The sequence below is a fragment of the Parasteatoda tepidariorum genome, chromosome 5 (genome assembly GCF_043381705.1).
Source record: "Parasteatoda tepidariorum isolate YZ-2023 chromosome 5, CAS_Ptep_4.0, whole genome shotgun sequence".
In the NCBI taxonomy this organism is placed as follows: Eukaryota; Metazoa; Arthropoda; class Arachnida; order Araneae; family Theridiidae; genus Parasteatoda; species Parasteatoda tepidariorum.
In genome coordinates this window covers 13,340,258-13,367,095 of record NC_092208.1, presented here as the reverse complement: position 1 = coordinate 13,367,095, position 26,838 = coordinate 13,340,258, and the positions used below count along the sequence as shown (strand labels likewise).

The following is a 26,838-nucleotide window of genomic DNA, read 5'->3' as shown; positions in this document are numbered from 1 at the left end:
TATTGAAAGTTATTTTAGTGGCAAGATACGAAATTTGAACGAAATCGGTCGAAAAGCTCTAGAGAAATCAAATTTTTAATCTAAGACCTTTTTAAAACTTAATAGTATTATATTGATTCAAATTAAGGTGATTCTGTATTAAAAATCAATAAATAAATAAGTAAAACAGCTGTCGGTTTAAAAATGGAAACGCTCTGGCCCGAAGAAAGTAACCGATGCTCTTCATTAGGCCAATAGCATTTATCTTAACAAATAAACCGAAATTTCATTTTTTTTTAATCCTTATTATCTCATCAATCATCTTTTATCTCATATTTGTGTTAGTTTCAATTCCATATCCGATTCTAACGTCATTAAAGTTAGTTTGAATTCCATTGAAACTGAGACAATAAGCATTGACTATGTTTACAAATTACAATTAAGCTAAAGCAAATACCTTCAAAATATTTTATTACTCCTTATATAATTCAGTTGCAATTAAACTAGAACACAATTATAGCATTTAAACCAGGACCCAATTTGTATAAATACGCTTTTTCTTTCCCAATTTAACACCTTGGAATTAAATATGTTTAAAATGTTTTATAACTAGTCAAAATACATTTAATATAGTACCAATTAGTGCACCACCCTCTCCCCCCCTAGCTACAGGCCATCTGAAAGGTTTACTATTTTCTGAAGGAACTAAAGGCCTGTTTACACGGTCCAATTTCTTGAATCCGAGAAATTGGATGATTCGTTGACACTATCCAAGTTCTTGAATGTCGCTGATTCGTTGAAAGAAAAACTTGCGCATGCGCATTGTTCATATTCAACATTATAAAATAATACTTACATAAGTTTAAAATTACTAAATAAAATCATAATGACACAAATAAACCTCAACAGATCTATTTATTTGGACTAAAATCTATGAAAACCCACAACAAAATGACATAATTTGCTGCCAGCTTGTTGACGTCACGAAACCTAAGACGCTGATTGGTTAAGGGAGAAAAATTTGGATAGAAAGTAGAACATGCTCTACTATCGTCCAAGAAGTTGGATCAAGTTCTTGGATGTTTGTTTACACGATCCAAGCTCAAAGCAAAACAAGTGTTCATCAATATCAATCAATTTCTCTCCAAGAAATTGGATCGTCTAAACAGGCCTTAAAACCTACTGCCCTAAATGCCATCAACACCGGGCTTCCACCAAGAAGACATCTACTCTACTACTCTTTTGGTCTTCGATTTCATTCAGGTCAACGGGTTCATAGATCTGGTCTGACTTCGTCGGGCCAGAAGAGGACAAGCAACAGCAACAACCAATTAGTGTTAACTGCAGTAGATACATGAAAATGAGAATTTTTTAATTCTATTACATCGTCTATATTTTAGGTTCCCAACCTTTTTTTCGATCACCGCCCACTTTGCAAGTTGAACGAGCATTTTCAAAAAGGGAAATAAATAAATAAATTAAATAAAATTAATGATATTTTCATCCCATTTTTTTTTTCAGTATTTTTGTTGTTATGCATTTCCAAACCTTTGAATTATTGAGTATATACCATACGACCAATGTATTTACTTATACTAGAGTTGCTTTTTATACTAATTCTGGGTAAACTAACTCGCGTGAAAAAATTTTTGGTGCTTACATACAACTCAATTTAGCAAGTCACTTTGCAGTTCAGATTAAATACTTAAAAATGACGTCGTTTATGAACGTTAACTATGTGAACTTGCAATCCATCGCCTGCGATTTTCAGTATAGTTAATGTTAATGACATAAAAATTTCAAACTCAAATCGGAGAGATATATTTTGTAAGTTGATAGTAGGAAATCCGAAAATAAATACATTTTGGTAATATTCTTTTTAATTGTTTTTCAAAAGAGAAAACACATAGGTATATAAAGCTTCCAATAAAACGAATTAAAAAGGAGAAAAAAGGTAACAAAAATGAAAATAGTATAAATTTCACATATAAAGAATTTTTAAACTTTTCCTCAATAAAAATAGTGTTTAATTGAGTTAAAGATTATACAGTCATTATACAAAAATTTGGGAAAACCACAGGGCTTGGTAAAAAAGAAGTACTTGGAGCCTAAATAAAAAAGAAGTACTTACATTCATAACAAGAATATAGATCGTTATAAATATCGATCAGGAATAAATTAAATATCGATCATAAAAAAATTTAAAAAGTTAAAAAATTTTAAAACAGTTAAAAAAAAACTGAAAAATTAAAAATGGCATTTGTAGCGTATCTACCACTACAAAATTACATTTACAATTCACTAGTATAAAGGGCATGTTAACTCGATTCTAGGATTCCTTTTCATAGATGAAAGTTGACATTGCCGATAACTTGTCTCCCCACATTGGTGACCCGGACGTGATGTGTACACGCCTTTGTTGGCAGAAACGCCCACTTCTATCTGTACACGCCTACTTCGATGGATGGTCCACATTGAATAGTTAACTTCCTACTAGTACTTGCGACACTATCCACCTCCTCACGCTGTTGCTGCTCAGTCTCGTCTCGATCACATCTTCATTCGACTGCTAACGGCAACACAGGAGCGAACACGACTGTGAACTTAATACAGCTCTCACGATCAGCACTCAAAAGAACGGTGATCTTAATACAGCTCTCTCCCGGCTTCTCACATAAAAACAGCACTGAATCAACTAGTGGTATCCGTTCATCAAATTCTATCACGGATATAATTATGGTGGAGGAGTACTGTAGTGTATCAACCACTACAAAATTACAATTACAATTCACTAGAACATAAGGCATGTTAACTCGATTCTATGAAGGAGTACCTTTACATAGATGAAAGTTGACATTGCCGATAACTACTCTCCCCACACATTATATGTTGAATTAGAAATGTAAATAATTCTTTGATGAAAAATCAAACAACTTGGGACCTTTAATGTGTAATACTCATTAAAAGTCCTAATTATAGTTTAGTTTATTAACGACCCTCCAGAAATCCCTAACAACCCTCAAAAATTCCTAAGCTCGCGCTCCCCTAAAAGTCTTCACCGCCCACATTGGGAACCTATGTTCTTTACGAATTGAGTATTTCAATACTGTTACTCCGCTTAATCTGTTAACAGTGTGACAGATTAAGAAGCTACATCGTAACAAATGTATCACAAAATTTAAACGAGCGTAATTACGAAAACATCTTACATATAGTGTTAACTTAATAGCTTTGCAATTCAATGCATCAAAGCTAAAAGAAACCTTACAGAATGCCCGGTAACTGACCTTTCCCCGGTTTAATTTAAATATTGAATCGACAGAAATGCAATATAGTAACGGAGCAATGGCTTGTTGCTGCTGGGATATCACCCACGCAAGTGATTACGCAAATTGCTGAAAGTTGGCGAAGTAGGATCTTATTTTTGGCGAAAAAAGAACTGAGGATAAATTCAAACAGTCGATAGTGAGAAAGATAACGAGTGTAAAACGGTTATTTATGGTTACTCGTAGGTGGAATCGTACAAATCGTGAGTGACAGAGCAAACGATTATTTTTGTTTCTTTTTTTTTTCAGAAAAAACGGAAATAAATTCCCAAACTATAAGAGTTCTTGCACCTTTAAGCCTTCAGCAGTATTTTAGGAGGAATGGGGAAATTAAATGTTTTGAGTAAATATTATTAAGAGACTTGAAAATTAAACGCAAATTAAATCATTTAAGTTATAATTATTTTAGTATCGGCGTAAATAATGTGTAGAAGAGATCATACATGTTCTTTTTTTTAACTATTTGCTTCTTATTTTTTTATTACATTAAAATGCTGCTGCTGGTTAACAGCTTAACTACAAACTAATGTTCTTAAAAAAAACATAATTATGTCTTCTTGAATTTGCAGGAGCTAACATAATTTGTACTATATTACACATAACAAATAATACATAAAAGGCTTATCTGTCAAGTAAAAGTGGTTGATACGCAATGCGGACAGCTTTGCCTCCATTGTGTTACATTCATTTATCTCCAAGAACACTTTGGTAGTCAACTTACTGCTTTAGCTTACTTACTACTTACTTTTTTACATATATCTGATACGGAGCCGCGACGGCTCAGGGGATAGAGCGTTCGCCTTCCAATGCCACGAACCGGGTTCGAATCCCAGTCGATACGAATTCCTCATCCGGCTTGCACTGACCACAGTGCTGACGTGAAATATCCTCAGTGGTAGACGGATTATGGGTTAGAGTCCCCTTCCCGTCCGGCTAACCGTGGGAGATTCTCGTGGTCTTCCTTTCCATGTAACGCAAATGTTGGTTAATTCCATCGAAAAGTCCTCCACGAAGGCAAATTTCTCCCATTACTCGATCCAGGAGTTCCCTTGTCTTCTGGATTGGGTTCAAAATTACAAGGGTACGGAGTTGAACATTAGTAGTCGTAAACCCTAAAAATTGGGTCGACTGTTCTACGACGGTTAAAATAATATATCTGGAACGATACTCTCCTTTTAAACAGAGTTCGTAAGGTCCTTAAGATATTGAAATGGTGGCACAAAAGCTTAAAGAATAAAATATTCAATTTCATTAACTCCATCTGGTCTCAAAGTTTTAATTTTGAAGTTAAAGATAACTTTTATAGTTACAATATTGATGCTACTGTTGTCTTACTTTTTAAAGACCACATGAATTATGTTAAAATATTAAAATGCATATCGTTACTTTTACGAGCATAAAATCCTTATCAAAATAATGATCAAGACCCAAATGTAAAACAGTATGATTGATGATAAAAACTTCATTGGATTCAAAAAATATGAAAAGAGAAAAAAAAAGTAGACATGTTTGGAGCGTTCAAAAATAGACGCCCATTCTCAAGACTCGGCAGGCGGGAAAGACTTGTGACGTTAATTATTGGACGCTCAAAACATCTTTACTTTTATTATCATCTATTATTTTTTAAATCAGTTTTTGTCTTTTCGATTCAGTTTCTTGGGATTTTTCATTTAGTAACACAGTATATTAAATTACTTCACGTGATATTGAAATAAATTTTACGTAAGATAAAGGCATAGATTCTTAGATTGAAAACATAATTAGTCACTACTTTCGAAGAACAAAAATCAATGCAGTGCAATTTTGTTTTTACTGCTAGCCTTAATAACACTTTTTAACGTCATAAAAAAAATTCCGTTTACAATCTAATTTCGAATGTGAAAATGGAATTATCCTAGTACCATAAATCAAAATGAAATAGTAGTTACAAGGACAGACATTTCAGAAAAGTTAATATCTCCGTCCTACTCGAAGTTGTTAGAAAATCTGTTTTTATTTATCGATTCCAAAATTATTCTAGATATATTTTATGGTATATTTCAATCGAGTTTATTTTTACACCCTTATTTGCTTAAAATTATTAAATAATTTGCTTAAAATAAATTATACAAGCTATATGATATAATACATTTATAGTACAATAGTAAACGGAGCTTCCATCACAAATCCTTAACCTTGATACCTCTATCATTAAATTAATGGAATAAGCTTAGATAAATAATAATTGTTTAAAAAAAATTCTCGTTTTAGCTTCCAGCAATAATATGTTTCGTCCAATCAGATTTCAATTCTGGAAATAACAAAATCATTGAGTAGGTTTCTTGGAGCAATATCATTCTTATCTTATGACAAAGTATACGATAAATTGGTATTCACAGTTTCGATAAAAAGCATGTTAACCTTCTCGCTTAGTATTTATTTTTTTTTATCAAAATAAGTTCAAAAATTGTGTATTTTTTACTACATTTCTCAAATCAGAAATCAGATGATGATTCTAAAATTGACACGGCTTCAGATCTTCGGAATCTTTTTATAAATTTCAATTTTCAGTATTTCCTGTTTAACTAAATAAGACATTTTCCTAATAACAAATTATGCTACAATAATATCGTGGGAATTGCGCCGAAGTTGACAAAATAATTATATCAAAAGTAAATTTTTTCAACATTTTTTTTTTTCAAAAGGAACTTCTTTCTTAAAGTTAACGGTGTAGCATATAAGTTTAGACGTCAAAATAAAATTGCAGTTCAAATTTGTTCATTTAAAAAAAAAAGCAAAAATATAATGAAATAACTAATTGAATAGTTCTGTAAATCACACGTGACCAAGTGATTAAAATTTTAATTTCACGTGATTAAAATTTTAATTTCAAAATTAAGATGTTAGGATGACATATAAAATACTGAGATATTTTATGGCGCTAAAAAATTTTGGTATTCTACGTATTCGACAGCTCTTTATGTTCGGTATCTTTATAATCCTTGTCCTTCCTTCCTTCCTCACTGGCTCGACAACCCAGGATGGGCCTTGGCCTTCTCCAGTAGTTTTTTCCAAGCTGTCCTTCTTTTGGCAATGAACTTCCAATTCTTTATTTTTAATATAGATAAATCTTATACTCCTTGTAGTGACTTATAAAACATCCACACTATTTTAGATAATCTATGTTGAAGTCGCAGGAAACTATAAAAAATTACAATCAATCATTTATCTTCCTTATTCGAAAAAAATAGTATGCTTAATAAATAGTCAGTTGTTTTGCATTGAATAATTTTAAGCAGCGGAATGCTTTTAATTTCTTAACAATATTTAACACTTGTTGTCAAATAACTTTAAGAATACTAATTTGGTGACGTAGTCAGTGGATACGAACATTCTCATGCTGATTATTGAGTTCATCTGACATAGCAAATAAAAAATAATTAAATATTAAAGAACGTGCAAAAAACTAATTTTTTTTTAATGACAGCTAGCTTTTTAGCGATAGGCAATACTGGTGTGAGAAATTAAGAAAATTTGCAGACTTCGATTATCTTTAGAACTACCGGATCGATTTTAAGGAAATTTGATATGTGCATACATTGATACATTGCAAAACAAATAACCATTCAACAATTGCAATACAGTCGGATAGTATGAAACAGCGGTATGAAACAACGTTGGAGTCTGATAGTATGAAGCAGCGGTTGCAGAATTTTAAAAAAAAAGGTTAACAGGGGCTATGGTCCCCTCTTAAGGCCTGATTTCTTAGGACAGGACGCCGTCAGCTGGAAATCAGCGCTAACCTCTGATTGGTCCATTTGTGAGTTGGATAGTATACGTCATCGAACGCTTATCTTGAACTTCAATTGCCGTCCAACTCAACTGCAGTTGGATTACAGCGTGACGTTAACCACAGAAGCAATGGCGGACAACATCCTGTTGCACATTGAAATCAGCCAAGATTTTGATTTTGACATTAAACATAGCTTCTTCATTAAACATAGCACTCTTCATTTAGCTCAGCTATAATGTGTTTTTTCTTGGACAAAGTCATTATTTGTTCTCTAAAACACTGGTCGACAATAACAAAATCAATACAAATTCAAAATAAATATTTGTTTACGTTATTAACGCATGCGCAATGAGAGATAATGTCTGCGTTGGACCGACTGCTCACGCTGAGCTAACAAAAAAGTATTTTTTTGGCGTCAGATCTACGTCAACTTTCCGCTGACGCCCAGATAAGGCGCTAGTTCTAAGAAACCAGGCCTTGAGCTAACAAACCAGTATTTTGTTGGCGTCAGCGAGACGTTGACGTCCCGCTGACGCCCAGATAAGGCGCTTGTCCTAAGAAACCAGACCTTTACAGATATGCTGGCCTTGCAGCGTGATATCATACTTGAAATAAGGTGGTTTATCATTTCCTGTGGCAATTGGCCTGAATTGTCGTGCGGCAATTTCATACCTTCCGACTCCAACGAGTGTTAAGTATAATCATGCGTGTGTATTACAATTGTTGAAAGATTATTTGTTTTGTATTGTATCAATGTATCCACGTATCAAATTTCATTAAAATCCGTCCAATAGTTCTAGAGATAATCGACAAAGTCTGCAAATTCTCTTAATATCTTACAACAGTGTAGTTTGAGTATGCTAGAATAAATGGTTCTGGAATTATAAGAGACACACACAGATAGACTAACAAACACACTCTTCATTTTATTATCATTGATTAATTTAATCGTAGCACTCAGCAAACTGTGGTAAAATAATTCTGAGTTAAAAAGCTTTTCTCATTGCCATTTGATCGAGCTAAAATTTAGTGGTATGGAACTAAGATTATGTGAGAATGGTATTACATGCAATCAGAGTAGACAATAAATCGGGCAAAGGCGTAACCTTAGAGACTCCGACGGTCAATAGGGCTCCGAAATAAGATAGAAACATTTTTTCAAAATTAGGATAATTTAAAATCAATTCTTTCTTGACTTTTTTTTAAAAGAGTTATAAAGAAAATGTAATGAATGAACTGCTAAAAAGAATTTTTTTAATTTGTAGTCACAAGTTTAGATCCCTCGTCCCTTGAAATAAAGAGAATGCGAATAAAGTTGAGAATGATGTTAGCAAAATCCCCTTGATCGTTGTGTAAAATAAAAGTATTAAATAATTGTGGGAAATAAAAGTATTTTTAATTGAATTTCTGTAATATTGAATGTCAGTAATATACTCGCTTTTTTGTAGCTCGACGAACTGCGAAGGAACCGAGGGTGCGTGGTATCTGTCCTGGTTAAACTGTTCTATTATAAAGTGCATGACTTCACACGGGACGTCGGGCTACCAAAGCAGGGTCATCCTCTCCGCAAAAGATCAAATTTGAAAAAGATTGTCTTCTGATTATCCTCAAAGATTTTTCCCAGACCGTCGTCAATAGTCAAATGCGCAGCTCTAGTGCAACATAAATAAAGTGTTACTACGACTGCTTCTTTGCATGCGAATTCGATGAATCGAACGAGTCCCCGATTGGCGTGTAGTTCGCGGGTGAACATATTTCACCAATTAGGTTCTTCTTTGCATCTTCGAATTCACACCAGCGAATTTTTGGTAAAGAAGCATTCTCATCGAACTTCGGGGGAAAAAGGGAGTCGGAAAATGAGTTTTTTTGCCGGAAAATGTATTTCACTAATCAGTTCTCAGATTTCCTTTATGGCGATTAGAAGTACTGCAACTGCATTCAGTAAGATTGCTTCGTAACAGTGTCTACACTAGACTGTTAAAATATGACTGTTATCAGTCCATACATATAAGTGAGAATTCGAGACTGTTCTTCCCACCACCGATTATTGGATGCGAATTCCGCTAAAATATATATTCTTACACAGACAGCTCACCAATCAGGTTCTTCTCCCTCGGATACTCTTGAAAGTGCGTGAATCGCATTTAGAGGCCATAAATATAGCCCCTGGGATGTGCTTCATGAAAGGAACTGCTGTCTCAAATTATCAATTTGAATGAATGATGTTTTCTACTCAAGGGTACACTGCAACCTCTTTACTGTTTATACTTCCGCGTTATGTTTCCGGTGCATGTTGAAGCCATTTTTCTCACAACGTAATCACTGTCTTTTGAGACTCTTTTGAGTAGTATTTCTTATATACATGCATTTGTTACCTGGTTTATTATGTTTAGAAAAAAATCGTTTTAAGAATCGTCATTTGAAGACCAGTCATTTCAAGACGTTATAATAAAAGAGTTTTCTGCAATTTATAAATTCTTACAGATCGCTCGTGATTTAACAAAATTTATATCAAAGCATGAATTGAGTGTAAGGTTGCCATCTTTTGTTGTCTCCTATTTGGCTTTATTTGTGTAAAATAGCACAACTTGTTATATTTTGGGTAGCATTATAGCAAACTTGTGGAATCATCCGAATTCATTTATTGTTTGGTTCATTGAAAATCAGATTGAAAGATCGTGTTATATTGAAAACACTACAAGAATAATTTTATTGGATGGTGCGTTTTTTCAAACATAGGCTTAAAAATCAGTCGGAAGTAATAACCCGGAAGTCTAATGGCGATTTTTGACACACAGTGCCATCTGCACTTAATACAGCAGATTTGAGTTAAGAAATTATATAATTTATTTCTTTTTTCGAAACAAAATTATCTGTTTAAAAGCATCGTTTTGCAGAATGAGCTGTAGTAAGCAGCTGTATACTTTTTAACCAGAAGTAAAGCAGGTCAGGAGCTCGTGAGTCCAACCATCCAAAAATTACAACAAAAAAAAAAGTGTCACTCGCATCTCCAAAATCACATGCAGTGAGAATTGCCTTTAAGTAGGTAAACCAGATCAGGTAGAAGTCTTAGAAGCTTGCATAGACATTTTTGGTTTTTAAGTTAAGCTTTTACATACTTTAGATTAACAAAAACAAAAAGCCCTAAGCGTTATTGTATAAAATTGCTACTGTTTGAGTTTATACCGTCCGTTCCATTGACGTTCTTATGTAATCTTGAAATGTAAATGAAATCAAACTGAAACCGTTTATTCACTGGACTAAGTCGTAAAAGTTTAGTTTATGTACCCAAAGCGAAACCATGTGTTTTAAACAGAAATTGTTTACATTGATTTACGCAACTAGACGATTGCTAAGTTGCAGTTTGTAAAATTTTAATGAAATTTGGACTTATTATAGAAACTTATTTTCTTTTCTTCTAAATAAACATTTTCTCTTGTTAATATTTACGTTCATTGTACTATACTCATCAGATTTAGTTTATTTTAAACTAGAGGGATTAAGATCATCTGGAAAAACTATTTATCTTTACTTTCGAAGATATTATAACCCGGGTAAGTTTCTAGAGACTTAAAATATTTTTCTACTCAAAATGAAAGAGAATACTTCAATATATGATAATCAGATTGTATATATAATGCCAATATCATGTTATTTATGCACATGCGCGGTGGGACAAACATAGCATTTTTATAAACATGATAAGATTTGCATCTAAACATGAAAAGATTTATAACATGAAAGTTTTTTTAACATGAAAAGAATACTTATCGGTGCCTACGCCATAAGAATCGCGAGGTTTTGTTGTAATATTTCTTTTAGTATGTATACCTACTGATTAATTAATTTTACCTGAACTTTGTTGGGATAAATCGAGTGGTAAAGTAAAGATTTGCTTCTTGGTGTCGTTTCTTTTTTTTTTACTTTGATAGACTTCTTATTCTACAAACTTAAAATGTATCTGTATGAAATAACTGATAAATAAAATTTTACAAGTATCTGAATATTAGTTGGAATACTACCTAAAGTTAGAAAAAAAAAAAAAATTTCCCTGGTGAAAAATTACTTGTTTTAAAGTAAGCGGTGAAACTTTTTTAACAAATCATCGAATAAATTAATCTTTGATGATGAATGTTTCATATCTTCTCCTCCAAACTTTTTAAAAATTTCTGCAATTGTTCAAATTTTTCTCTAATTCTTTTTCACTTGAATTTCAATTACTTTTTTATGTTTATATTATTTTATTTTTTAGGTGCTAAGCATAAAAGGTTTGTAGTTAAAATACTAGTTTTTCTATTGGAGTTAATATATTGATATAGTTTATGAATTGCTTCAGTTGTGGTGTAACTGCCACTGTATTAAATACCAATTCATATAAGATTTGTCAACTTTATCTAGAGGTACCTTTTAATTGATGAAGGTTGACATAGTCAATAACTACATACCCCTCGATGGTGAACTGCGGAATTGATATGAACCTGCCAACATCGTTGGATTGTACACATTAAACAGTTGGTTTGCTTTAAATATGTGCTCCAAAAAAAGGTGAAGCTAATGAAAGTCTCCCGGTCCATAAACTAAAATGAGAAAAAATATAATGAGCAAAATGATATTAAAAAAAAAATAACTGAATAAATAAAAAACAGCATTTTTATTTACAAACAGAAAAAACACAAATACCACTAATAGACTTCTACTAGTGGTATTTGTTCATCGAATTCTATCACAGATAAAATTCTGGAAAGGGGAATTCCCCTTTTAAAATGTGGATATATTTCATACACATAATGGATGAAACTAAAAAAAGGCCACTATAATTGTTTAGCAATAGTTTACTTGTGATTTTTAATTTATATGGAGTTCATATCACTGAGAATCACTTCACCAGATCATATTACTGATTCATTCTCATTTCTCTGACAGGATGATTTTGTCCATACGACCATATCACAGACAGCTAATTTCACCTATACAATTACTGATTACTTCATTGACAGTTTAATATGCTGTCACAATCATATTGCCAATGAAATCATTTTGCTAACCTGAAATGATCGATTCAGTTTTGATTTCTATTTCCTGTCAAATATTCTTAATTGTCCAAATTTTTTACACTTACAAACTTTTAGAAATCATTTGACATTTATTGTACATTACATTGTGGGAATAATGAATATGTTATTAACAGTGTTCTCCTATGAAATAGATAAGGACAGGGTGCTTCCTATCAGAAAAAGGCACTTTAAGTTTTGAAAAGACAATCACCATGATTTAGCACCGTAAAAATTTATTAAAACCTGTAATAATGTATAATAATCGAATTTGATCCTCATAAATTTTTAAATAACCCTCTTATACTATTTTGTGTGTATATTTCAAAGAATAATTCTCACTCAGCATAGAAATAAGAGAAAATGTTTAGTTAATAAAAATAGTTAAAGACATGCTAAATTACAATCTCTGTGCATAAATGATTTTTCACAAAAAGTACATTAAAAAAATGATTAATTGATAAACATCTTGAAAGCTTTTTTCTTAATTTAAACTGAAAATTATGAAAAAATTAAAAGAGCTTTTTTTTTTTNAAAAATTTAAAGAGCTTTTTTTTTTTAAAAAAAAAAGGTATTTTTTAAAAAAATAATTTTAATCTTTAAAATCACTTAAAAATTTTATTATCATACCAAGTCCTGAAAAAATTTAACCAGTTGAGAATAATCTTAGTAAATATCTGTAATAGTAATCAGAATTCAACCTATAAACACAGATAATTTTTCCAGTGTGTATTTTTTATTTAAACTGTGAAATAATTCTTTTCCAAATGGAATATGAATAAAAAGGCAGGCAGTGTTTTTAGAAAAGGATCAAAGAGGGCACATGCATAAGGATTAAGAAGCAAGCAGTGTGGGTTGCCTTTCTAAAACCACTTAGGGATAGCACTGTTATTAAATAACATTCTTACTCCAATGTTTGGTTATTGTTTTGGACCTGGGGAAGCAATTATTAAATATTAGCACTGTAGAAATGTTTTATAAAAGTTTCTCTTAAAACTTTTTTTTAAATCTACTGTAAAGAATTGATCAAACAAATAATTTAGCTTAAGGAGGATTTGTGCTGTTTATGGTCTATCAGATTACTTCTTATTCTTCAGAACGACAGCCCCTTACAGGCCTTGGCTGCCTCAACCACGCCTAGCCTCCAACGCCTCCTATCCATGGCGACTTTTTTCCTATTGTTTATCTTTATTACTTTGAGATCTTTAGTAGTGTCATCCAGCCATCTAGTTGGAGGTCTTCCTCTGGCCCGAGATCCCGAAGGATTTTTAAAGGTAGCGATTCGTACTGTGTTGTTTCTGGACCTCTCCAGATATGGCCAAGCCATCTTAATCTAATGCTTCAGATGACCTGCACTATCTGTGGCTGTCCGTAGAATCTATATAATTCAAAGTTGTATCTGATTCGCCAACAGCCTCTTTCCTGTACTGGGCCAAGAATATTTCTAAGGATTTTCCTTTCAAAAACACCAAGAGTACGCTGAGTGTCTGCGTTTAGTGTCCATGTTTCACTTGCATAGAGCAATACAGGTAGAATAAGAGTCTTATAAATTGTAATTTTGGTTTTTCGACTGATTAGGCTTGATCTTAATTGCTTTCTTAGTCCAAAGAATCACTTGTTTGCCAATTTAATTCGGTTGTCTACTTCTGTCTTTATGCTGTTTTGGTCATTGATCATTGTTCCTATCAGATTACACCACAACATTTATTCTAATATTAGTTTTTATATTGGTCATGATATAACAAATATATTGATTCTAACTACACAAATAGCAATTTTGAGTAGTGTACGTTTTTGGTAAAAATCCAAAATATTAATTTCTGCTTTATTTTGTAAATGGACCAAAACTGTTTATATTCTATATGATATTGACTGTTGATTATGTCTTATTTTAAGTAGGTTACTTTATTAATACAAACAAAATGTAGTCTTGAATTGATCAAATGTAATCTTGGACTTTTTGAATAAGTACGTTTGCGTGCGTTAAGTACGTTTTAAGTGCGTTTTATTTTAAAATTATTTTGTCCAATTTTATTATGTAATGCACTGCACCTATTTTAATCAAAAGAATTTTTCAATAAAATATAAAAACGATCTACAATATTTTTGAACAATTTTGTTTTGGTATTAATAATTTATAAAGAATAAGCATTTTTTTAATTGGTGTTTTGTTTAGTACTGTATATATATTTCATTTTATACATTTTTAAAAAATCCATAAAATTTCCTAAAAATTAGACAGTATAAAGATAGTGTGCTTTTCCTCGTTTAATTTCTATTGTGTCATAGAATCTACTAGGTTTTTACACTTCATGTTGGTAGTTATGTATTTTGTGTTTTAATCTGAAATGAAGTATCATACTTCATATATTTCATTTTATACATTTTTAAAAAATCCATAAAATTTCCTACAAATTAGACAGTATAAAGATAGCGTGCTTTTCCTCGTTTAATTTCTAATGTGTCATAGAATCTACTAGGTTTTTACACTTCATGTTGGCAGTTATGTATTTTGTGTTTTAATCTAAAATGAAGTCTGAATTTTATATTTGAAAAAAATTTTCTTTTTCAGATTGTAGTATAAAATGACTGCTGCTGCTCAAAGGACTCCTGTTAGTCTTCTCTTTTCTATGAGCATTCAACATGGTTGGACTGCTGAATATGAATTGACTTCAGTTGAAGGAGCAAGTCATGACCCCACCTTTACATACGAAGTCAAAGTTCATGATGTTACTGCCCAAGCTTCTGGTCAGAGCAAGAGAAAGGCTAAGCATTCTGCTGCAAAACTTGCTTTAGAACAACTTCTCTCTCGTCCAGATATTGCTGAAAAGGGCTTCTTGTTTGAGAGCACTTCTGTTACTGCTGAAAATCTCGATGAAATTATCATGTATATATGACTTGTTATATGTTATTGATGTTTTTCATTTAAGATTCATAAATAGTATAACTTCTAAAACCTAGAGTTCTTAAAAACAGACACTTCCAAAGATTGAATGATTTTTCTTTTTTAAATCATAACAAAGAAAAAACTAGTTAAATCAATTTTAAACTGAAATGTTAATAGGCAAAAGCATGTGTGTTTAATAATATTGTATTTAAAAATCTAGATTATAAAACTCACATGTAAATCCAAAACTTTAACTGTTTAGAAGTGAATAATAAGACTGTGAATTTACAATTGAATTATCTCAAAGCAACAGGGTTGCCACAAGGTGATTGAAATGCAACTTTATTTTTTGTCAAACTATTTTTTCACATCATGAAATAATCCTTGAACTCATAAATGTGCAATTTTGGGCTCATACTATTCTTTTGAAAATATCAGGTTGCTAGCTATGTGGAAAAAATAACTTCAAAAAACTATGTCGATTTACAATGAGTCATATACAATTTTTTATATTCAGCCCGCAACTTTGTAGTATCCATTGGCTTAAGAAGGATATCTATAACTAGGAAATTGCCTAATTCACAATTATTTAAATTTATAGGCTTGCTGAAGTATTCATGGTTCAAGATATGACCCTCTCCCTGTACCGCATAAGACATATTTTTTTGCTGTAATTAAATTTCATTTGTTTGTTAAATCCAACATCTCATTAAATGCAGGCTCAATATAAATGGATTCTACTGTAGTAAACTGTAAAACATTGTTTAAACCGAAACAATACAGAGCAAAATTACAGGTGTATAACTTTTTTTATCTATATATAAGGCTTTTCTTTTTTGAAAGAACGATCTAGCGACATTTAAAAAAAAAATTTTACATTGAAAAAAAATGACACTGTTTAAAAACAACTACTGAAGTATGTAAGAGTTTTTAATTTTACTAATTTTTTCAAAAATGCTTTCTATTTTCTGTTTAATTTTAAAGTCTGCTAATAAAATTGCCTAAAAATTGTTTATAATAAGAAAATTACCAAATGATAATAATTATCTTGTATACCTATTTTTCCTGTGATTTGAAATATGTATTTTAAATTTAGAGTCAATTTGTGTAAGGTTTGTTAGACTTATGAGTTTAGCTAATTTAAAAAATGTAGTTTGAAAAATTGCTTTTTTTTTAAAGATTATTTGATGTGTAGTATGATCTAAGAATTGCTTCTCAAAAATATTCAGGAGCTGAGCAATATTCAGGAACTTAAATATTTTTGTTCCTGTTTTTATAATTTTAGATTTATCATTTTAAGGTATTAAAGCACCTTTTCAGTGAAAAAAGAAACTTTTTTTTCATCTGAATCTAACTAAATTTCTTTATTTTTCTCTTTCATCATCTGAATTATTATCTTATTGCTAAAGAGTCAGCATTGTTTTCATAAAAAGCATAGTTGGTTTTTTTTTCGCTAGTGCTAACTATTTTCATTTATCCGTTATCCAAAAGTTGTGCAATTTTGTTGTTTTAAACTAAATTATGATAATTTTTTTCTACTCATTAAACAGTTCTAGAAACAAGAATTTTTTAAAAAAAGAGTAAAGATATCTCATCTTTCCCTCTTCCAACAAGCTATTCTGAAACTTAATGTATCCCCATAGAAAGAAAATTAATGTATTCTCATAGATATTTTAATATATGAGGGGCATTCAAATAAGACCCGGTCACTAGTGTAAAGTAACAGTAAGGATTGAGTTTACTCACAAATGTTTGCTCACAATTCCTGCTTACTCGCCTGCATGTTCTGTAGTGGACGATAACTTGTGTGACCACCTTCTCTTCAGCGTACAATCACCCTGTCGCTATGCAACGTCAAACGTTGTGCATGCCTCAGTCTCTCTACCAATAGATGGTGCCGCCATACACACAGTTATGTGGTGCTCCATTACGTCTCATGCAGTGTTTCCCAAAGTGTGGTATGCGTACCCGCAGGGGTACAGGAACAGCTTAACTGGGGTACGCGTTCTTAAGTGAAATATATTGCAACAAACGGAAATTTCAAAAACTATTATTTATAAACAAAGCTAGCCATAAAAATTTACGATTACCTATTTTTCTATTGGCTACTTTTTGCAGAGTTAACAGTTAATAATTAGTGGTGTCAACAGCCAAGTGTGATTTTTAACTTTTGTGCAATTTTTTTATAGCAAAATATACATTCATTTTTTTTATTAGTGGTACACAGCGTTATGAAAAATTTAGAAAGGGTACACAAAAGTCATAAGTTTGGGAAACACTGGTCTAATGCAAAGTTAGACACACTGACCAGGTTTCATTTGAATAACCTTCAAATCTTCATAAACATTGACTCAAAACTGAATTTCATTCAGACCAACTGTGTATACTGTTTCTGTTTTTTTGTTTTATTTAACTGTAATTAACTTTGTAATTAACCGTGGTTGGTTACTTTCAGGGAACCTGTATCAGAGGCAGCTCCTGTTGGTGGAGATACCAAGAATTCTATTGGAATGTTGCAGGAATATTGCACAAAACATAATAAAATGCCACCATATTATGAAACGATTAATGAGTCTGGGCCACCTCATGACAAGATATTCCTTGTACAATGCATGGTTGAACAGTTTACTACTGAAGGTATTTTTATTAATTTTAGAATGAAGTTTAATTTTAGTTGAACTTCTTTAATATACATTGAATTAAACAATTGTAATTACAATAATTAAAAGGAAAATAATTATTCTCTAAAGCAGTGGTTCCTGAACTTTTTTGTCTCGTAGACCCCTTGCCATGTTTTTTGGTTTTGGATAGATACCTGATATTGATTTTTTGTAAATTCATCAACTTCAAATATATTTTTGACTGCTGGTATAATGCTACTCACTGTAAAAGATTTAAATTTCTAACTGTAGGGAAGTGTAGTATGAATAACTTAAGAAAAAACACGTGTTAATTTTGTACATTTGTTAATTAAATTCAAATTAAAACTAAACAAATTAAAATTTAGTATCTGTTATATAAAATGACTAAGCAATAAATAAATGCTTTTAGTGGGCGGAATGAACCTAATGCTTTAATAATAAATTATCAACATTTGGAATCAATCATATCTGAAAATAATAATAACTTAACTAAATAACTTAATAACTTAACCTAATAACTTAAATTTTAATAAAATTTTTACTTCTTAGCTACTTTTATAAATTATGTAGATAGATATATGTCTTTATATTATCAGGTTGTATAATGTAAGTAAATAGGTACTGTCAATGTATGTTGATTATTCCATCCATGAAATGCCAAAATTAAAGTCAGGACCTGCTTATATGAGATCCACTATAGTTGACCCCCATTTTTTTTCACTTGACATGGACCCCTTGCATGTTGTTGTTGACCCCTAGGGGTCGGTATAGACCACTTTGGGAATCACTGCTCTAAAGTAATTGTGAAATCCTTAATAGCTGAAAGAAAATCTGTTTTATTATTACAAATAAATTTAAACCTAACCAATCAAAATATTCTTGAAAAATTTTAAAGTATGTATAATCCAATTAAATTTTTTTTGTTATGAAGTTTAATATCAAGATCTAACAAATAGGCACTTTTAACATCTGAATTAGTCTTTATTAAGTTAAGTTCTTTAGGATAAATTTTATTTATTTAAATTAAATTTTTATTTAAATTGTTTACATAAGACAACTTTGGTTTTAGCACTTTTACATTTTGACTTATCATTTTAAAGTTTTTTTTTCTTAATATTTGCTTAAATTAATTTCATACTTTGATTGTATAAAACTGAACAACATTTATAAAGCTCGAATAATACAAAAGAAAAGATATACTGTAGTTTTCTGTAATCAATAGCCTTCTTCCCTGTAATAACACAAAATTATAGAAGAAAAAACAGAGATTCAGCTTTTCTGTGTTTCGGCATTAATGAAAGTTCTGGAATATAGCACTGAACTATGTGTATGTTTTTGTGGAACAATTTGTGGATTATTGACATTGTTTAGTTTTATTCATATATAAACAAGTATACCCTTCCTTCATTTGTATAAGTAAATGGCAGTTTATAATTATATATTTCTATTTTTTATGCATGATAAGAATTAAAGTAATGTACTAGTAAAGTTCCAAATTATTTTTTATTTCATAAACGGTTGTAATAATAAATTTTAGCAAATATATTTTAACATAGTATTGCGATGTCTGGCATGTATGTCTGCACTTGTATAAACATCTTTTTGCGAGAAGATTTTTTGTAAATGTTCAAATATTAAAAAACTAATTCTGTGGTAAGTTGTAATTTAAATAATTATCATAATATTTATTTGATTTATGTCTAGTTTGTGTAATTTTATATATTTGTCTAAATAACTTTCATAAGATTAAATCCATCTTTTAAATTATGGGATCTAACCTTTAACTATTTAGAATCGAGCAAATCTTACCAACTAGAACTCTGGCAACCTATTAATTGCTCTGTCTTGATCAATATAAATGTCTTTCTGAAATTTGAAACTTGCCCAAGAAAAAATAATAATATATATTGGGAGTACAAATTAGTTCGGTCCGTTTCAAAAGATGGCTCTGGCTGTTATAGATGTTTCATAGTGACAGCTGGTTTTGATATTTTCAGAGAGGTTAGACATCTGTCAGTAATATTCAGTTTATATCGCTTTTAGTTTCATACAAAAACCCTGTTTTTTACTTTGTTGAATATGTCAAATTTTGTGGTAACTAAGCATCATTTGCGGGAGGTTTTATGTTTCTTCTTTAATTGGAAGAAAAGTGCAGCTGAAGCACATCGAATGCTTGTAGAAGTTTATGGTGAAAATGCTCCAACTGATAAATCATGTAGGGAATGGTTTCGACATTTCAAGAATGGTGAATGGTGTTGTATACTATGAGCTGTTACAACCTGGTGATTCCATTACGGCTGTTTGATATAGGCTACAATGGATTCGTTTGAACCGTTTTTTACAAGAAAAACAGCCGGAATATGAGCAAAGACATGACAAAGTTATTCTTCTGCGTGGTAACGGTCGGCCTCATGTCTCAAAATTGTAAAAAATTATTTGGAAACGCTCGAGTGGGATATTTTACCGCACCTGCCGTATTCACCGGATATTGCTCATTCTGATTACTAGTTGTTCAAACGGATACAGCACGATTTGGCAGATCGCCGGTTCACTTCTTTCGCAGAAATCGAAAATTGGCTCCTAACTTGGAGCGCCTCAAAAGACAGGACAATTTTTCGAGATGGAATTCGAAAATTGCCTGAGCAGTGGGGAACAGTGGTAGCTGGTGATGGACAATGTTTTGATTAATCTGTTCATTCATTTTGTTCTGAAATAAGTGCATTTTTGACCACAAAAAAGCGATCTGAACTAATTTGTACTCCCAATATATAGATATATGTATATATGTAATAGTTGGATGAATTGCTTGATGCTTGATATTCGTTAAATCTCAGTATTTGACCACCAACTGATTCATCTTGATCTGTAGGACATATGCTAAGTAAGCATAAAAATAGTAGTAAGACATATAATAAGAGAAAATGGGTTGGAGCAAGCTCCTAATTTAAGAATTATGATATTGAGCGCACTAAACTAGTATGGGCGAATTGCATCATACGTCATCATTTAAACCACCTACTTCCTCATTGAAAGGCACCAGAAGAGAAAAGCCCTGGTATCCACGGAGCCACAGTGTCCGGATGGGAAAAGTCCCGAATTAATTAATAACTCTTACTCTTTTCTATAGAACAATCTAATTTCATTCTTGATACTGCAACACTGCATGCAGGCAGCTCTCACTGTTCATCATTTCGCTGTTAAACTTATTTCCTTTTTTTTGTTAAGTTTCATGTATTAAACTATTGTCTTTTTTTCCTCCCTTGCTCCCCAAACCCCAACATATATATATGTATAATATATATAGAGAGAGAAAATTTTATCAATTCAATTTTATCAATTTTTTCAGTCTGCTGTAGTCTATAGAAGCCATTTTTGGCAGAAATTACCAAAACAAGTTTTGAAATTTTTTGTTTTGATGGGGAAACAAATTCCTATGTTTATTTATTTATATTTTAAATTAGGTTAGAGAATTATTTGTGCTCATTAAGAAACTTAGAAGAGTAGATTTATTGACTATAGTTTCAACTGTATTTGCAAAATTTCTTCAGAAGTAATAAAAATTACTCCAAGTTAAATTCTTTAAAAATTAAAAACTAGGTGTTATGGATGTAGTACAATATGTTAACCTTCGTAACTTACACCAAGACATTTTTTCAAAAAAATTTTTTAAAAGGCTCAAATTTTTTTGCTGAGTTATATTCTTTTAAAACCAGCAAATGTAATAATTCAAAATTGTCGATTTTTTCTTTACATTTTATGAGAGGAAAAATAAATATTTTTATGTCTCTTGAAAGAGAGATATATTTGGCAGCATTTTATTTTTATGGCATATTTTTTAATGAATGTATTTAAGGAATAAATTTAAAATTTCAACAACAAAATATTTATTTATTTTTTTGAAAATCAATGACCAATTCAGCATTTTTATCTTAATTCTATTTTTCTAAAAAGAAAAAAATTATCAGGAATTTTGAGGAGAAAGCTTTGATGCAATTTTAATTTTTATGATAAAGTATGTGACAATGTGTTCATGTAATTTGCATGGAAGTTTTATTAATACACAGCTTTTTGTGCAATTTTTCGTTTTGGTACTTGTTTTTCATATATTAATATATGCTGTGATTGATTTTCTGTTAAAAGCGTAAGTAAATTAATTTTGAATTTAATTTGGTTACTTAATTTATGAGCAAATTAAATAGTAATTCCACAGAAAGTATCTCCATTAAGTATTTGATTCATACCTAATATACATTATTTCCCAGGTGAAGCGAAGACTAAACGACTTGGTAAAAGAATTGCAGCTGAATTGATGTTGGAACAATTAAAAATTTATGAAGATATTTCAAATGAAGAATCAAAAGATAATAAAACTCCAAAGGTAAGTTTTAAATTGATTAAACATTCGTGAAGTAGTGAGAGGATATGGGCAAACTAATAATGTGTTGGAGTTGCTGGGATTATTGTTGATTGCTTATCATTTACCAAAACTCTTGTGCATTTATTTTTTCAAATAAATTTTTTTTTATTAACCCACTGACTGTAATGTGCAGTCTTCTCTGCATAGCTAAACTGATTTTTCAACGTTATTAAGTAGGAAAATAAAGTATTGGGGAGAAACATTCTTCCAATTTTGTCCATTTGCTAAACTGCCTGTGGGTTTAAGAATAAAATTGAACATAATATTGCAGGAATGAACAAATCCAATATCTCTTAAAATCTGTAACTGCTGTATAATTGTTTTATTCTCTAATCTTCCTTCAGGTTTATTTCATATATTAGAAATAGTATGGTGGAACAAATGTTTACTTTTATTTTTTAAATCAAATTTGCCTATGGTATAAAAGGTTGTGTACTGGTACCAAATGTTTGTAAAAAAATATTTTTTTAATATCTTTAGGCCTCCTACCAGGCCTCTGAAATTATGTAGAAACATAAAAGAAAAATTTCAATTTTTTATACATAATTTTTTTTAATCGCCTGTAGAGAAAATAGTTGCGTTATATAATTCTTCATTAATAAAAAAAAGATATAAGTTATTTAAGACTTAGACTGGACTGGATTTAATTTTATTATGTCATTTTTATTTATTACTTAAATTTTTTTGTGTTTCAAAATGTTTACCATCTGCAATAGAAAGAGCTGCAGAATAAAACTCTTTGTTTGTGAAAAAAAAATATTATTGAGTCGTATTATATCTACCATCCATGTCAGGGCCTTGAACTTTGCATGATTGGTTGTTTTGTTTCACTATTTCTGTTTAGTTTTGAATATTACTACAAGATATCGGTGAATACTGACTTAAAATGTTTTTATCAAATATGTGAAACGATACATTCTAGATATTGTACAAAAACGTTATCCACCAAATCGCCAAGAAAGCTTTTACACTCCAGGTGGCTTTCTGTCGCAAATAGGGTACTTCGTCTTTATATTGCTGCAGAAGAAGTGCCATCACATGAAATGGTGACTATTGTAGAATATACATGGTTGCCACTCCACGGGGAGAGTAGGGATAAACCTGGAAAATACAGGGAATTTATAAACCAACTAAAATAACAGGAAAATGCCGGGAATATTAATTTTTTCTTTACAAACTGGGAAAATACAGAGAACTTTGTATCTCATTTCCGTCTTTTAAAAATTGGTGACCACTCAAATCGTAATCTATTGAATATTTAAGGATGATATTTCAGTTAAACTAAACTATTTCATTTAGTATAGCATTATTTAAGTATGTTCAGTTGTTTCTTTTTTCCTCTAAGTTTGTCCCTCAATGAAAATTAGTATAAATAGCCCAATATAGCTCACACAAGAGCACAGTAATTGCTGTTTCTTCTTAATATATTGTGTATAATATGTACAGGGAAAACACAGGGAATTTTTTTTTCAGTTTCGAGGGGCAACCTTGATATATTATAAAAGTGTATGTGAAATTTTGGTTACTCGTTAAAACTGGGCCTTCATGAGCAGCCAGCTCATGTATCTTTGAGAAGTTATCCCTAAAGTTATTTTAATATTAGCAACGATCTAAAAACTGGCAGGGGTAATCCGAAATTCTGAGTTTTTCGTATCATTTCTCCGGGTTAGTTATTTTAATATCAGAGATCAATTTTCGTATTTACTCGATTTAAAACTATGTGTTGAGATTTGTATTCACGCGATTTAAAAATCAAACGTCGCAATTCTTGTTTCTGTGATTTAATCTCCTTGGATAATAAACCATGATAACACAAAATTTAAAAGCAAGCTAGCAAAAGCAATGTTGTCAAGAACATCTTAGCCTTTTGTACAAATTGAAATCTCCTCTTAGACCATTATGCAACTCTCTGAGCATTTTACATATCATTGTAGGAAAAACAAAAAATCAAGTTTAGTTGCAACACTTGCAACATCTTTTACTGATAATAAAAATGTAGCAAATTATTTATGGAGTATGTTACTTACCCAGAAAAATTTCTCAACCTCGAGCTTTATGTTACGGTAAGTGAGAAAAAATACAAATTTGAGGGGAAAATCCGACTGATATTCCATTATAAATATTTACAACATGTGTCTCAATATGATTTTTGGCGTATTCACCACACTAAAGCATGTAGGCGTAATTAATTACCTTTTTTATGCAGCTATACTGTCTTAGAAAATGTTCTTTGCTCTGAATATTTTTTTTAGATATAACGCATAAATATTTAATTATTTTATGTAATATTATTATTCTATGATTCTAAAATTATTTTATTTACTTTTCTAGGATGAGTGTGAAAATATTACAATGGTACGCATAAATATTTTATTATTTTATGTAATATTGTTATTCTATGATACAAAAATTATTTTATTTACTTTTCTAGGATGAGCATGAAGATTACGCATAAATATTTTATTTTATGTAATATTATTATTCTATTATTCTAAAATTGTTTTATTTACTTTTCTAGGATGAGTGTGAAGATAGTACAGTTTCACAATTGTGTAAAGAAACATCCTCTTGTACACTGTCTGATTCTGGCACTAAATCTACCTCCGAAGAAAACAATTTAGTGAATACCGATATGATTGTTGAAAATCAACAATGATAAATACTAATATAAACTTATAAATCTGTGATGCTTATTATCCTATGATTGTTTGTCTCTGCGTATGTGTGTGTTTTTTTTTTTTTATTATTATTGACGCAATATTAATCAGTTTTATACAACTTTAAAACTGATGTTATTCATTTACCTATTATTGTATATTTTAAGCATTTAATTTACAAAACTAGAATAGCTCTGTAGTCAATGTTTGATGTTCCAAAAGTGACGACCATTTAGAAAAATTGTGAATCATGATAAGTGTTAAAAATTTTTAAATATCACGTGTATGTCCTTAACCCTTTATTTACTCAAATTTTTTTTAACATCTGGCTAGTTGGTAAGTTCAAAAGAAATTTTCCTATGTATGAACATATAAAAAAAAATTCTGTGAATAAGATCAGTCAGAAAATTAAAAATTTCTATGCCGAGCATAGTTTCCCCATTATATAACATTAAGGGTGCACATTGTTTTTTGAAGAATGGCTGCAAAAAAAATTTTATTTTTTTAAGGGCTGCAGCTCATAAAGGTTTTGTATCAACTTAAAAAAACTTAATTATTTATTGTAACTTAATTATTAAGAACAATATCAATTAATCATAATTAAAAAAACAAATTGTATGTTTAATATTTTTGAATTGAAAAGACACTTGAAGTTTTGTGTGCTTTGCCTTCTTCAATAAAATTGATTTATAGCAAGTTTTTATCTGTCTTTGCTAAGAAATTAATTTTAATTTTTAATATTTTCTTGCTTATATTTTACAAGGTGCGTAGCGTTTTTATTTAGTGCTTATAGGTGCTTATTTTTGTTTACTTTTTTTAAATGCTTTTTTTTTAAAAAAGTGCTTAATTTTTTATCTTTTATAAAGAGATTTTTTTCTTTGCCATGTCGATTAATGTTCTAAATTACAAAAAGAATCCATGATTTTCCCAATTTTCTCTGCAATATTTATCAGAAACTAGTTATTTTATCATGATCATGTAAAGTTTTTGAATTTTATTGATTTTATATTTATAAATTAAGAACTTTAAACGATATAGAATAAAATTTATTACTGCACAGATCCTAATTATGACTTTTTTTTCCTTGAAAAGTGTTTAAAAATATTTTTTTGAGTGCTTAAAAAGTTCTTGAAAGTTGCTTATTTTTTGTTGAAAAATCTAGCTACGCAGCCTGTTTTAAATTATCAATTAATAATTTTTATTTTTAATGAACTTTTGCTTTGAACAATATTTTAATTAAAGGAAATTCTATTTTGAAAGTTTTAACTTTGAATTAGCTATTTGTGCCGGAATTACTGTGAATTAGCTTAACTTTAAATTAACTACTACATTTTTAGATTCAGTGTTATAACTTCAATGTTTTATTTCTATTTTTATGGAAATTAAATTAAAAATTAATTAAATTTCTTGTAATAGTTATGTTTTTTCTTCTAATTTAATAATTTTACAAAGCAGGCAGGAAGCAGCATTTAATCCCCAAGCAATAGATTGTACGCTCCTAAATGTCATGATAAAAGCTGATTCCCTGTGACAAAAACAATCCTGTTCCTTCTCAGGATAAAAATATTAATGGATAAAATTGATCGTCATCCTGTGAAATGTTGCTTGTATCAATAAAATTCTGATATTTGGGCATGATCTTACAAATTTATCCTTAATTTTTAACACTAATCAAACTTTATTTACAATTTAAAAATTATGTATATATATATATTTGTGTGTTTATAAGACTAGGTATTACTAGATGAAATTGTTTAATTGAAAAGTATAATGAGTGTAACCCAATTTACGTATTAAAATATTTCCTTTATAAAATATGAAGCAAATAATTTTTTTTACATAGAACTTATATAAAAATAAATTTAGTGATTTGCAACTTGTACAATTAGATTTTAATTTGAAAATTCATTATATATTGAAACTTGTCAAATTTGTCATGTATTTAAGTTATCCTGTATGCACAAGAAGTAGATTTATTCTTTGTAAATGAAAATTTTTAAAAAAGCAATTAAATGTAAACTGACCATTCAAAATTAAACAAATGTGGCTAAGAAACTTGCATTTAGAATTAAGCATAAAAGGCTAAATTCTATAATATTGAAGTTAG

The 26,838-nt window shown here is 30.3% G+C and overlaps 1 protein-coding gene across 2 annotated transcripts; it reads left to right on the top strand.

Moving 5' to 3' along the window:
* The first annotated feature begins 10,243 nt into the window (after positions 1 to 10,243).
* On the top strand, positions 10,244 to 24,988 carry LOC107454053 (protein Loquacious). Of its 2 annotated transcripts, none has more exons than XM_016071107.3 (6): positions 10,244 to 10,631; positions 14,701 to 15,015; positions 17,471 to 17,652; positions 21,920 to 22,035; positions 24,406 to 24,429; positions 24,593 to 24,988. In XM_016071107.3, exons 2-6 carry the CDS (start codon positions 14,714 to 14,716, stop codon positions 24,728 to 24,730), a joined length of 762 nt encoding a protein of 253 aa, XP_015926593.2. In that variant the 5' UTR covers positions 10,244 to 10,631; positions 14,701 to 14,713; the 3' UTR covers positions 24,731 to 24,988. The 2 variants fall into 2 exon arrangements, with proteins under 2 accessions (XP_015926593.2, XP_042899985.1); XM_043044051.2 differs by lacking the exon at positions 10,244 to 10,631 and adding an exon at positions 10,935 to 10,956 and having other exon boundaries at positions 24,593 to 24,856.
* The last annotated feature ends 1,850 nt before the right edge of the window (positions 24,989 to 26,838 follow it).

Excerpts from the sequence above, each read along its gene's own strand:
- LOC107454053 (XM_016071107.3), top strand. The coding sequence starts at position 14,714 with ATGACTGCTGCTGCTCAAAGGACTCCTGTTAGTCTTCTCTTTTCTATG. Across the intron at positions 22,036-24,405 it reads AAGATAATAAAACTCCAAAG|GATGAGTGTGAAAATATTAC; the intron begins GTAAGTTTTAAA and ends TTACTTTTCTAG. Across the intron at positions 24,430-24,592 it reads AGTGTGAAAATATTACAATG|GATGAGTGTGAAGATAGTAC; the intron begins GTACGCATAAAT and ends TTACTTTTCTAG.